Consider the following 14,667-nt stretch of genomic DNA (forward strand, 5'->3'; position numbering starts at 1 on the left):
ACTGAATAGCCAATGACTGTGTTTGTAGTGATAATATAAAGATGTAGGTGAAGAATTGTGAGGGTCGTCAGTACCTTTAGTGGTGCCTCTAATGAGAAATGGGCACTTAGGGTGGAGAGGAGAGGCTAAGACCCTGAAGCACTAAAGCTTTTGAGTACTTATGATCTGTTTTGATGTGCATGATTGGTTCCAGATAGTGAACTTAAATATTGGATTTTAATTCCAGCAGCTGCTCAGCCAGGAACTGAAATCTTTAATCTGCCAGCAGTCACTACCTCAGGTGAGATAAATAATGAAAACTTAGCCTTTTGGCTGAGGCTGAATATGGCACAATGGGAAACCTACTGATTTTGCTCTTGACCTAAATTCAACTCTTGATCCTGCTACTTGCTACCACTTACTGTCTTTTTTTTTTTTTAGTTTAATTTTTATTTTCAGTTCAAAGTGTTCTACTTTCCTCTGTCCCTCATCCACCTATCTAGGAGGCAAGAAATACAATATCTACTACACATGTGAAGTCATACAAAACATTTCTGCATTAGCCATGCTCTGCCTCCCCCAACCTCCTGCCTTACCCCCCCCCCCCCCCCAAAAAAAAGGAAGGAAAATAAAGGCAAACTCTGTACTCTGAGACCTTGGAAGTGAATAGCATTTTTATGTCATGAGTCCTTTGGAGTTGTGGTGGATCATTGAATTGCTGAGAATAGCTAAGTCATTCACAGTTGGTCATCGTACAGTATTGCTGTTACTATGTACAGTGTTCTGGTTCTGCTCATTAAAACCATCCCCTCCATCATTTCTTCCACCACAATAATATTCCATCACATTCATATACCATAACTTGCTTATCCATTCCCCTAAGTTTCCAACTCTTTACAACCACACAAAGAGTTGCTATAAACATTTCTGTACTTTAGGTCCTTTCTCTCTCTCTTTTTTAAAATTTCCTTTGGGTATAGGTCTAGTAGTGATTTTGCTGGGTCAAAAGGTATGCACAGTTTTATAGCCCTTTGGGTATGGTTCCAAATTGTTCTCCAGAATGGTTGGATCAGTTCACAACGCCACCAATAATATATCAGTAACGCCACTTTTCCACAACCCTTCAGCATTTGTCGTCTTCCTTTTCAGTCATATGAGCCAGTCTGATAGGGTGTGAGGTTTTAATTTGCACATCTCTAATGGTTAATGATTTAGAGCATTTTTTCATATGACTATTGAGAGCTTTGATGTTATTCCTCTGAGCTGCCTGTTCATATACTTTAACCATTTATCAATTGGGAGATGGATACTATTTTTATAAATTGATTTGGTTCTCTATGTATTTGAGAAACAAAATCTTTATTCGAAAAACTTACTGTAAATTTCCCCCCCCGCTTCCTGCTCTTCTAATTTTCATTGCATCGATTTTGTTTGTGCAAAACCCCTTCAATTTTATGTAATTGAAAATTATTCATTTTACTTCCTGTACCATTCATTTTCTATGTGACTTTAGACTTCATTTAACCTCTCTGGGTCTGTTTCCTCATCTGGACAATGAGAAAGTCAGATTAATTGATCCCATTCAACTCATAGATATGGTCCTATTTATGTGACCTTGGAAAGGTCACCTAACCTCTCTGAACCTTTATCACATCTATAAATTAAGGGGGTTGATTTGACAAGGTAATAAATAATCTTTGAAATTCCTTTCACCTCTAAATCTCATGAGCCTGGAATCATTGAACTTAGAAGCTACATGATTATCCCCTAAATTAATAAGGTAGTGAAAATGAACCAGCTGAGAATCATTGCTTAAAAGAATAGCACATTAATCACTTTGAAGGCAAGGAGAAAGGAGACAGAGACAAGCTCTTAACCCAGGGGGTTGGGAACTTTTTTTTTTAATGTTAACAGTTGTATTTCATTAGAATTGGTTTCCTTTGTAATCCTATATTTCATTTTATGCATTTTAAAACATTGTTTTGAAAAGGGATCCATAGGATTCACCAGATTGTTGCCAGAGAGGGGTATATGACACACAAGGTTAAGAATTCTCAGTATAAGGAAACCAACCAGAGGGAAACATGTGAGGATTTAAGGAAGAGTAATGTTAAGTATTGGTTTAGGTGTGATTAGGGTTTGCTTAGGAAAAGCTCCCAGGCATCTAGCTGCTTTTCATAAATTGCTGGGCTCCTTGGATACTGATGGCATCTGTAAGTTCTCTGTTACCAAATTAATTTCTCTTTTTCTGCTGCTCTCTTGGCCCCAGTCTTCTTGTAGTAGTTAATTAGGCATTTGGATTCTTTTTTCCTTCAGGCTCCATCAGTGCTAGAGGTCATAATTTTGCGGATCCTGCCAGTAATCTGGGTCTAGAAGACATAATAAGGAAGGCTCTCATGGGAAACTTTGATGACAAAGGAGAAGATCATGGAGTTGTCTTGACAGCACCTATGGGAGTAGTAGCAGGAGGTTCAAACCCACCCATGTTGGGCAATAGTGAAACACGCAGAGAGGAAACAAACCCGTCACCTAATTCTGGTGAGATTGGCTAAAAGCTTATTATGTCCATGTAAGTCGGGATCGCTTTTTAGAAGATAGCAGTTAGTCCTACGACGGTAACACTGAGGTGTTAGGGAAGTGCTGAGGATGTGAAGGAAGTTCAGTGTTTTGTTATCAGCTCCTAAGAAGCCCTGCCCACCCCCAGTTTTAGGGAGAATGTGTTTAAACTGGAAGGTCAGAAAGAAAAGAGTAAGAAATGGCGTATGCTCTTTCCACTATACCACAGACGTTAAAGAGCATAGGGATTTCTATTTCAGAGCGTTTGTGCTCGAGCCTGCAGAGGGTGCTCACTTATTTCTTAGGCAGTTTGAAATAATTGAGATTTCTCCAAGAGACTGGTTTACTTTCACTTGTATTCGGTTTATGTATGTGTATATAAGTGTGGTTTTTAGCTTAGAACCCTGATGTGTCAAGACTGATTATTTTTTTTAATATGAATCTGGCTTGCAGGCGGGGGAGTTGGCAAACCGAAGCTAATTGGCAAGTCAAATAGTAGGAAATCTAAGTCTCCTATTCCTGGGCAAGGCTACTTAGGAACTGAAAGACCTTCTTCAGTGTCATCTGTCCATTCAGAAGGAGACTATCACAGGCAGACACCTGTGTGGGCCTGGGAAGATCGGCCCTCTTCCACAGGTGAGAAACGTACTGGGGACTAGAAAATAGCTTTTCTGATCATTTCCATTTATATTTATTCATAGCTATTGTTTCTTTCCAAAGCAATAATTTTACATCTTGAGAACTGTGTTCCCCACTAGTCACTGTTTAGTGCCCAGCTTACTTTCCTTCACAGAATCTGGGTGTACAGAGCACCACAAAAATGCCTGACTTTGGTTTCTGGTGAGAGAGACAGGTAGGGATGGGTTAGGAAAGTGACTAGTCTTATCATCTATGTGGTTTCTGAAACTACTTGAGGCATCCATAAGCATGCAGTTCATAGCAAGTAAATGGCTGTTTTTGGTAGATAGTCATAAGCTTGTAGTCTCAGGTATTTTCATCATTTGGTAGCATTCCTACTAGCAAGTGCCATTCCTGAGACAGTTTCATCTCTAGCCTTTCAATATTCCCCTCCATCTGGGCCTTCCAGCTTCAAAGTATTAACTTCTACTCTGGGGCCTCAACCGTGGCATAGATTTGATCAGGGGTTCTTGAAAGCCGTGCCCAGTGGAACACATTTAAGTTAGGGCATATTCTGCCTGCCACGTTTGGAAAGGTTTGAGAGAACAGTCTCGGCCAAAATGGCACATGCTCTCTGAGGGCCAGCTAGGTAAGTACAAGGAGGCTCATCACCAAGGGGTGACGTGGCAACATGTGAAACAAAGAAAAATACAAAATGACCCTCCACTCTGCAGCCCTCTTCTTTTCTACAGTAATGGTACCAAAGTGGCCAAAAAAGATGGCATTTTAAAAATATCTCTAAACACCAACTCACTTGTTACTATACTTATAGTTGTAAGCATTTATGTAGACCTTTATGCTTTGCAAAGTGTTTTATATGTTATTTCCTTTGATCCTCACAACACCATGTGAGGTAGTTGCTATTTTTTTATTCCCCATTTTACAGATCACAAAACTGAGATTGAGAGAGATTAAGTGATTTGTCCAGAGTCACACAGTTAGTAAGGATCTGAGGTAGGAGGCAAACTCCGTCAGGGACTAGACAGAGGAACTAAATTGCCCCTTTTAAAATGTAAATGAAACCAGAAGGCAAAAGAAAAGTGTAGCTGATTGGCAGAATGACTCATGAGAAAGAAATTGGCAGAGTTGATTTTATCTTTGTCTTAGACCACGTCCACACTCCCTGCAAGTGCAACTTTATGATCTGGAGAGACTGACTCTTAAAATCCGTTTTTACTAAATATACTCAGCCAACATAAATGCAAGTGCAGCTCTCCAGGTCACAGTGTGTGAAGATGCACCCAGGTCAGTAATCATCCATGCAGGAATAAATAGCCTGTCAAATCTGGGGTGCTATCCTCTGGGCTTCGTACCAGTTTGTATAGGATTCCCCAGGAAGACCTTTTGCTCTATCCCCATCCCAGATCTTCATGCATCCTGAGCCTTCCCCACTGGGGCCAAGCCCCAAGCAAAGCAGATAATTAATGCCAAAGACATTCTCCTGTGCCGGGGTCTTGGTCCTTATGTGGCCACAGGGGGAGTGCCCAAGTAGGAGAACGGAGAAGAATCTCTACAAAGGAAAACTTTACCATAACTATTCCCACAGAGTCTGAATAACTAATGCCATCAAACCTAGCAGATAATGCCCCAGACTGACCATGAGGTCAGCATAGTAGCACATGCACCAAGAGGACAGCAGCTTGAGCCAGAAAGCTGACTGCCAGATGCAGAAACATTCAGAGGCACCTCTAGACCAACCACCTGCAGAAAATACTCTCTGGAAGCAGAAGCTAAGGGCTTACAGTGCCCCCCTTGCTTGGAACTCGTCCTGTGGCCTGTGTGAGGTCCTCCCTGCCTTTTGGTCAGCTCCCTGGGCTGTAGGTCCCCTTCCTGTGGCCACCACTTCTCCCTCATAGAGACATCCACCTATGGGCAGTGAAAACACAATCTTTGGCTCAAAGTACAATGAAATCCCCTGCACACCCCTGACCTTTATCTGTCACTAGACAGAAGGACTAATTGGGCAACTCACCCTTTTACCACCTTTCTGCCTCACTCCTACCCCCCATCTCTTCAGTGTGGTCCAAATCTGCTATCCCTCAATTGCTAGCCCCTCTTTGGATTTCAGGGAAGTGATTTACCTAAACTAACGCAAGAGGAAAAAGTGGGACTGAGGGCAGACGTTGCCTTTGCAAAGCAGCTAGTCCTTTTAGTGAAAGCCAAAAAAACCGCAACTGCTCTGATATTATTGTGAAATTTAGCCCGTCCCAACATTATTCTAAGAAGTGAAGTGAATTCAGCTACCCAAGGAACAATATGGTTGTTGGTATGTGCTGACAGGACCCCGCTCACTATATAAATGGTTGCCCTTTGTATAGCATCAGCAGTATGCCACCACCTAGGCTCTCCTGCCCCTACAAGGAGACCTCACTTGCCGGATTAGCAAAGGACACTAAGCAGTCCACACAAACAAGCATTAAAGCAGTTTTTAGCCTCTATGTTATCACAAAGAGGTGGCCAGAGTTGACAGTACAAGTGGCAAGTGGTCTGAAAGTATTACCTTTCAGAGGTTAACAAGTCTTTTTTACAGAGAATTCAGTGGGTTCAGGCTTGGCACATTCCTGAGCCCTGCCCATGTTTGTAGTATAGTTAGAAATCTCCTCCATGCCCTCCAGGGAGATGCCATAGTGCATGAAGGCTTGGGCACATCAAGGAGTGTCCATGAACTTGCCCTTCTGTCATGGGCAAATGGATAAATTAACAGCCTGAACTTACACCTATCTCCACACACCCAACAAATCCATGCTACACTCAGGCTAACTTACGTCTGTAATAGAAGCCCATCTTACTGGTTGTCCTGCCATCTTAATCCAAACAGAAATCTTTGTACCCTTTTTGCTGACTGCCTAAACCTCTCTCCTCCATGGAATCCCTAGGGATGTTGGTCCCTTAACTTCCTGTGGAAAGAACTGAATGAGTTTTGAGAGCACTCTTGACAATCTAAACTTCATAAGGTCATGTTACATGGGAGTTGGTAGAGGGTAAACAGGTGCTGGGGCTGACAGCTCGCCTTTTCTTCTTTTGGTACTTCCTAACTGGGAAATTATAGGACTGGTTATCAATCTCCATGTCTTACTAATTAGATCCATAACTCCCTCCTAGAACAGCCCACTGGCCAAACGTTCCTGACCTAGCAGGAGGAGTGCTGTCCCAGAGCTTAGCTCTAATGGCTTCTGAAATAGGCTGTTCCTAAGAGCCTGGGGTTTGTTTAGTCAGTAAGAATTACATAGTCAACTCAGAACTCTGCTTTTTCAGTTACTAAGCACCCTCCCCAGCCTGCTTTCCGATTATAAAAAGCTGGGCAGGGGACTCATCCTATCCCTTCTATACAGGAGCTTAAAACAGGCTGGAACAGGAGGGTGGCTAGCTAATTTCTCCAACTTAGAAAATTCAGCTTCTTTAAAGAAGTCACTGTCTACTTCCACTGGCCAGAGATCAGCTGGCTAAGTTTCTAAAGCCTCTTCCTTCTGGCAATATTTAGTTGGCAAGCGTCTCATCTCCTTCCCCTTCCTAATCTTTTCCAATTCTCCTATCAAAGCAAACCATGGGATAGTGGTAGTATATGCCTTCTTGGTCCCAGTATTTGAAGAAGGCCTGGCTTGGGCCAAGATGAACAGGAAGAACCAGCATAAGGAGAATCTTCCTTCAGTCCCCATCCTCCTCCCAAACTTCATCTCTCATTTTTCTGGAGCAACAAGTTGTTTTAGAATCCCATCAGATGGTCCCTGCAGCATCGCTAGGGGGAAGGGAGCTGCTTTCACCTTCACCTGGACTATCACAAATTCCATGAATTCGTCTTCCACCTTCTGTGCAGCATCACTGCCTCAGAGTCATTTAATTTCATTTTTGTTCATTTCACGGTCATCTTCTCAATAATCATTAGGAACAGCCAAGGAACAATGAATCCAGCGGTGTTTTTACCCCCTCGCTAACTCTCCCACTGAACCCAGTTGGCCAACTTGTGTGGATGTGCAGCTTTGTCCCAGCGATGGACTTCATCACCCAGAGCCTCTAATTCCTGGGCCACCAAAAACAGGGACTAACATCTAGCTATCCTGGCAATAGGAGCACACTGCTCTTCCCCATTGCCATTCCCTTCTCTTAACAAACCATGAGCTCATTGTCAACCTGGTCAGATCCTGCAGACTACATCAAACATCTTAGGCCAGATTTATGTTTGCCCCAAACACAAGATTACAGTCTTGAGAAATTGAATGAATGAGACTTAATTTAAAAAAAAAAGATAACCCTATTACTAAATATTAATGCTCATAAAGGATATTTCTATAGCTCTCCAGATCCTGGCCTATCCCAGTGTACCCAAAATGTCAGAAATGACAGTAGCCCCTATAGGAATGAAGGGAAATAAAAGAGCTTTGTTCCTTTCTTATTAACAATTTGTATAAGATTCCCCAAAAGGCATTCAGCCTGTCTGGTTCCTCTGGTCTTCCATGACTCCAGGCAATCCATGTGCTTTAAAACCTAGGCCATGTGGCTTTCATCAGCCCCATAAGTCCCAAGTCCTAGGAAAAACAAACAATACCTAAGACAGTTGGGCATCCAGAGACTGCAAGAAGTATTTCACAACACATTTAGCCAACTTATGTTAATGGAGCTCTTTGTAAGCATTTGTGACATCACCATGAAATTACATGTAGAACATGCGCAAGTGATATGCAGAGGATGAGGGAATAGAGAAACTACATGAAGAATGGGGCCGCCTTGCCCCATTAAGTCAACATACACTTTGATATGCTCAGTGATTTCAGTACAAAGGTGAGTGTGGGGGAGGACAGTGAAAAACATGTTGGAAAATGTGCTTTAGCAATACGAAATGAGAGGCCAAAGGTTTGTACACTACAGAGAAGCCTCACTCTTATATGATGAATCAGGGGTTCTTAACCTGGAGTCTTTTTTAAAAAAAAAGAAATTTTGATAACTTTCAACATGATGGGTTTCCTTTGTAATTTCATATATTTTATTTCATGCATTTAAAAACTTCATTCCAAGGAGTCCATAGGCTTCACCAGATTGTTACAGGTGTCCATGGCACAAAGACGGTTAAGAACCCCTGTCTAAATAATTTTTTCAAGTAGAGTTGGGAGGTGCTGCATATGCCAAGTACCAAATACCATTTTTTAAATGAAATTGGTTATATTTTAACAGACAGGAGATTAATTGTAACTGATTTGGCCTACAGGCCTCCATAAGGTGTGGTGTACAGCAAAGATAAAGTTCATTTGTAAAACTAGAATAATGAATAAAAAAGAAAAATGCAGAGTTCAATTTTTTAAAAAACCCAACAAATTCAACCTGACCTATTTAAATAAAATATTTGTTCATGCCCCCAAATGAGAAACAGAACCAGATTATAACCATTTTCCTAAAGAAGTTGCCATAGTGGGGAAACCAAGAGAGCCTAGAAACCACCTCAGCCAGCATACAGTTAATCTCCTGACCAAACCGAGAGATACGTACGGCAGCTAACGGCAATGTTGGTTTAGAATATAAATGCCTTTGTAAAATCGTAGGGAGGAGGATCGTGGAAGATTATGAACAGTATCGCCTCATAAGACAGTGAGAAGTGGAGAGAAAGTCAAGGTTAAAAGAAGCACGGAGAAAGACCTGACTGAGCAGTCATCCTGAAGACATGGAATGATGGGATTGGGAGGAAAACAGAAATGGAAGCTATTTGTAAAGACTTGATCACAAACTCTTTTCGTCATGAAGGCCAATGGGGCCACCACCTTTGGCCTAGCATCCTAGTCTCTGATGTGTCCTGCATGAGGAAGCAGAAATGGCACTCAAAGAACACAAAGCTGGACCAACCCAAGGGTACACAGAGGAGGTCCATGCTGGAGGCACCTCACTTCACAGGTATATGTAAGAGGGAAGGGATATCAAAGGCGCAGAAAGAATTCAGACTTTGTAACCAAAAAGGGGACTGGAGCCCAACTTTCCTGTCTGTGCACAGTGTTTATGATGATCTGTACATATATTGAGGGCACCTCTGGAGGTATGAGAAGGGAGCAGGCTGGCTTTCACAAATGGGTGCTACTTAGTCTCAGTCACACAGTGGATTGAAAGGGGCAGAGTGTACAGGATCCTACCTTGCTTCCTGTTTGTTGGCTGCTAAAAAAAAAACCGTGATTCAGTAGGGACAAAATACCACCTTCAAGGCCTTCCTCCAGCAAAATGTTTCTCCCATACATGTCAGGCATACAAGATTCCTTGAAAGAGCGTATTTTTTTGTTCAAAAATACCTGATTTGTTAACATCAAGCAAAGAAAATAAAAAAACAGGAAGATATGCTTATAAGTGACAGGTAAGTCCAGTGCAGACCCTAATCAATCAACAAACATTTAAGTGATTACTATTTACCAGGCACTGTGTTTAGGTGCTGGTGGTATGACTACTCAAAGAACTTAGATTCCACTGAATGGAAACTCTTTGTATGCAGGTGAGTAAAAACACTCATGAAAGAGGGAATTAGAGAAGGGTGACAGAGGTGGCCCTTAAGCTGCCCCCTAAGCTCAGAGAGCAGAGCCCCGGAGTCTGGGCCCTGCTTGTGTGAAGGCTGTGTCTGGAGAAGAGCAAGGAGGCCAGTTTGACCGTAGGGGCTCTATAGAAGTACATAAGCAGACCGGCACCAGAGAGAAGGCTTTGTATTTTGTCCTTAAGGCACAAGTCAGCTGCTGGTGCAGAGGAGTCACATAGACTAAATTAAAGAGGGTGAGGTTCTCCAGATATGTGTTTGTGGTTGACATACTGATTGCAAAAAGTCCCAGAGTACTGCAGAACATCTTAGGCCAGATCATAATCACTCCAAAGAATTCAGCCTAACTCTTCATACAGGAAAGCCAAGTGGGTGAAGTATGTCTGCTGTGTGGTAGGGAACAGGCAGTCGGCTTGGCCCTCCATAGAATGTCCTACCTCTGTCTTGGACAGATAATGCTTATGAACAGTGAGTTGGGCTCAGGTTAGAACAGAGGGAAAGAGTGGGCTAACTGGACTTTAGGAAATTGTTTAGTGCTTTTATTGACCTCACACTCCTTCCTGAAACAAAGCCCCGTGTTTTAACCTTCCAGTATTCTTCCAGTAATGATGTCTGGCTGCAGTTCATGAGATATCACGCTCTCCAAAGGACTGTGAGAGGATGACCCAAAGGGCAGCACTAAGGCTGCATGACCGGAGGGCTCGATCACGTAGGGAAAGCCAGGGAGAACCAGGGCACAGCCACTGTGTTGCATTGCTACCCACGTAGTGTCAAGATAGAAGAAGTCTCTCAGCCTCTCGAGAGGTACCGCTGAGACACATGCAGGAGCACAGAGATGGAAATCACACACCATGCACATGGATGTGTTGGGACCTGCACTGCTGGAAGAGGTGCCTCCCGAAAGAGATGGTCAGTCCATCACATTATATATTTAGTGAGGTTTGGAAGTTGAGATAAAAAGATCAGAGAACGGGGAAGGGTGCGAGGAGGTTTTCTCTTTCAGCCCAAAGCCTCCAAGCAGGTCAATTAAAAAAAAATTCTCCTATTTTAACATCAACTTCCTTTCCTGTTCCCTCGCCTCAAGATCCATTCATTTTAACAGAATAAATAAGGAGGAAAATTATTCAGCAAAATTAATCACCGTGTTGGTGAAATCCAATGGTATATATGCAGTGTTCCATGTCCATGGTCCCGCATCTTTGCAAAGAAGGCAGGTTCATTCTTATATCTGTTTCAGAGTCAAATTTAGTCATAATTAAAGAATATTCAATTTTAATTTATTTTTGTTTATATTCTTGTAGTCTTTTTATATATGATTTTCTGGGTTCTACAGAACTTAGTTCCTTAAACTACCTTCTCAAAAAAATGCTGTTTCAGCTTTATGGCACAAGTCATGTTCTTGTATGTATGGTAGGTCTAGAAAGAGAATTCTGTTTGACCTCTTAGCCTACATTTCAGTGGCAATATAAAATTAATAGTGATCATAAATTAGTTTTAGAATTAACTGAGGTCTCTTTAGTGGGAAATGGAGCCATCCAATGGGACATCCTCTGTTACCCACACTTGATTCATGAATTATATAACTATCTTATTGTGGTGACTTAGTTCTTCAGCCAATATTCCTTGTAGCACAGAAGGGGAAGAACCTTGAACTCGGGGTCTTGAAGAGCTGGGTTTTGAATTACTGTGTGATAATGGGCAAGTCACAAATATTTTTTGTCCTCACTACCTCACAAGGTTGTGGTGAAGAAAGTGCTTTGTAAAGCTTAAAGCGCTATCCAGGGGTGATTTCTTACTCATCATTCCAAAATTCTTACAATTATCAATATCAGCTAAAGATTTCAAAATAATACATCAGCTAAAGAGGCTGCAAAAAATTAGTCTGATTAAATCTAGCTCAGAGCTAGCAATTGAGAATTGTGTTCTTGGTGGAGATGGCAGGGGCGAGAGTTGCTGAGGGATTTATGGGAAATGGTCATAGATCCCAGCGTGACTTGAGGATCCCCATGCCCTGCTCCCTCACAAGCCTGTAACCTGTTCTTCCTCCGCTCCTGTCCCAGAGCAGCTACTTTATTTGCCCCTGAACCTTCGGCCCCTTCCCTCGAATTATGGACTTCAGAAATCTCCTAAGCACTATTCTTCTGGTAATAATGTGCCATAAAGCCATTCTTCAGTTTTCTTTTTTCATACTCAATAAAAGAGATTTAAATATTTTTTATTGGCTGTATTTACTTGCGTCTTCAGTCATCTTGTTCTTTGTTCCGTCTTCACATTCCTTATGATATTTAAAAAGCATGTGAGGGGATTGAGTGCCAAATGCTGCCATGTGCTGGGTGCATCGTCTGTCAGACACCTTTGCTGTCAAGTTGATCACATTTCTGTGGCCTGTAAGTGGTCCTGGGGAGAGCCACATGCTCCCACCTGTCCTCGAGGTGGCTCTTCCCCAGTATGAAGTTGCCCCTTTATTCTAACAACTTTATCATGTCCCCCCCCCCATAGGTTTGTGACCATTCTTGTTCAGTTCTACGGAAGGAAATTAAATTTTCCTAGGCCATATTCATTGATCAATAAAAGCCAAATTTTATTTTTGGCAGGTTCGACGCAGTTCCCTTTCAACCCTTTGACGATGCGGATGCTCAGCAGTACACCGCCAACATCGATCGCATGTGCCCCCTCATCTGTGAGCCAAGCAGCTGCTCACCCACCAAACAGGATGTGGGAGCGAGAGCCCGCCCCGCTGCTGTCTTCACAATATGAGACGCTGTCAGACAGTGATGAATGAACTATGCACAGATTGACACCAGGGGGGAGGGGTCTTTAGGTTTTTTTGTGTTTTTTTTTTTTTCCTCTCAATTGCGGGTCTAAAAAACTGTCTCTTGACTTGTGCCCAAAGAGACTTTCCAGGAGAGCCAGGGCCACACATGATGAAGAAATGATGGAATCTCATTTGGAGAGTCAAGTAGAAAAATGACTGTGGTACAGCCCGTCAGGAGAATTTTAATAGTGGAGGGTGGAAATCCTGAAGATAAATATGTAAAGAGTTTTTAAAAAGTGGACAATTCCTGTTCTACATCTATTTGTAAAGAAAAACATAATGTCTTTAAATCATTCTTCTGTAAATAGAGATTACCTTTTTGCAGTGTTTTCCCCTCACTATAGTATCTGGTGTACTTAATTATGTTCCAATCAGCGCATCAACTTTGGGGGTCATTTTTGTGATTATTTTTTTTAAGCAACTAAGCGTGACTTCGGAACCTTAGCCTTCCAAACCACCTTTCAATGCGGCCTTGTTACATTGCATAGGCCGTCACGGGCATTGTATTTTAATGATGTGTTTCTCCTTACATTTTCCCAGTGATGTTTAAAATCTTTATGAAAATGTTGAGCTCTTCAGATGGACCCTGCAACAGAATCTGTACGTTATTATATTTGGGTCAGCCAGCAGGAGAGAACACATTTCCTTCATTTAAAAAAGTATTCTGCCACATTGTACATTTTTTCAGTGCAGTCTTTTATTTTTAATTTTTTAAGAAAGGAGCACTGCAGCAATATTATTGCATGGGTATGTGGTGATTCTGTTTGAAGAGGACGAGGCGGCTCTAGGAGGTGCACCTCACTGTAATGCACACTGGTGACTTAACTATGACCCTAGGGTTTTTTTCTTTGCTGCATCTGATGCAGTCCAAACAGGCTACTGTCTGACTCCCATTTCCGTGGCCCCACCAAGCGGGCCACTGATGAAGGAAGCCGAGGGGTCTCAGGTTCCAGGGGAGGTTTTAACTTTCCCTTCTTGTTGTGCAGGCTTGCTTTTTTTTCCTTGAATTTTGTAGAGCAATTAAGCTACTTAGCCAATCTCAAGATTTAGATTCTGTGCTCTACAGCATTGAACAGTGTGTGATTCACTGTTTAAATTTAACATACTTCTGTTCTTTGCACAAACTTGTACTTAACCCCCGCCTGCTTCCCGGTATGGGGGCCAAGCTTACTCTTAAACATTCTGATTGCATTGGCTAGTTTTAAATTCGAGTAAGGGATTATTTATGGTCCAACCCTATCTTCCTAATTTCATTAATCGCTGCCTGCTGAACTTCAGGTGTTTATCACATTGTAAGGCGGACAACCATCCATCCCCACTGTCCCTCTGCATCTAGGTACTACTTGGGAAAATGCCAAGGCTGTTTGGGTTTAAAACAGGTAAATAGGGCATAGAAGGGAGGGTCAGGTAGAAATGAAAATTTGTTGGGATAAATATACACTGAACCTTCAAGAGTATCCACTGTTGTTTGTGTACACATTTTAGAGAAACCTGGGCCTCTCTTGAGGTTCATTAACAGAAATTCCGAAGGAGTTTAAATATTTAGTTTCTGATACTTGAAAGATGGACATCTGTGTTAACTTGGTTCTGTGATTACCTCAGATTTTATAGTGGGATGATTATGTCTGATTATCTGTTCAGTTTTAACCATGGGAAATTTCTAGAATCTAAATGATTTTACTGATTCATGTTGTTAGTCCACAGGCAGCAATTGTTACAATATTTTCTAGATGCTTGAAAATTCAAACCCACCAAAAAGGCGGGGCAGGGTGGGGAGGAATCCAAATCTTGGCCAACAGTTTTTTTACTGATTTTTTTTTTAATGTGACAGGAGATCAAAATATAGAGACTTGGTTACTTTTCAGATCTAATTGTGGACCCATGATGCTTTGCCACACTCATCACCTCACTCCCAGAAAAAGAAACCAAAAAGCCCACGCAACTCGTGCAATTTTAAACACTGTTCTATTTAATCTCTAGGAGGAGGTCGTGTTCTGTTTGTACAATTGGACACAACCTCAGATTCTCAATGATCCATTAAGTCCAACCCTACCTGACCAAGAATCCTCTCTCCTGCACCCCCAACAGGTGGTTCAGCCTCCAGGGCAGGGGGCTCACTATCTTCTCACATAGTTCATTTCAC

The 14,667-nt window shown here is 42.0% G+C and overlaps 1 protein-coding gene across 11 annotated transcripts in view; it reads left to right on the top strand.

Moving 5' to 3' along the window:
• Nucleotides 1–14,390, top strand: part of NCOR1 (nuclear receptor corepressor 1) — a 182,735-nt gene extending 168,345 nt beyond the window's left edge. For 5 of the 11 annotated variants that reach the window (XM_036765740.1, XM_036765741.1, XM_036765743.1 and 2 more), the window contains 4 exons: nt 227–280; nt 2,296–2,517; nt 2,989–3,171; nt 12,304–14,390. In XM_036765740.1, coding sequence (XP_036621635.1) covers nt 227–280; nt 2,296–2,517; nt 2,989–3,171; nt 12,304–12,491 — 647 coding nt within the window. In that variant the 3' untranslated portion in view covers nt 12,492–14,390. Of the gene's footprint in view, nt 1–226; nt 281–2,295; nt 2,518–2,988; nt 3,172–8,744; nt 11,924–12,303 lie in introns of those variants that run through there. The other 6 variants (XM_036765742.1, XM_036765744.1, XM_036765746.1 and 3 more) reach the window with 5 other exon arrangements.
• The last annotated feature ends 277 nt before the right edge of the window (nt 14,391–14,667 follow it).

Source organism: Trichosurus vulpecula, chromosome 7, assembly GCF_011100635.1.
Source record: "Trichosurus vulpecula isolate mTriVul1 chromosome 7, mTriVul1.pri, whole genome shotgun sequence".
Lineage (NCBI taxonomy): Eukaryota > Metazoa > Chordata > Mammalia > Diprotodontia > Phalangeridae > Trichosurus > Trichosurus vulpecula.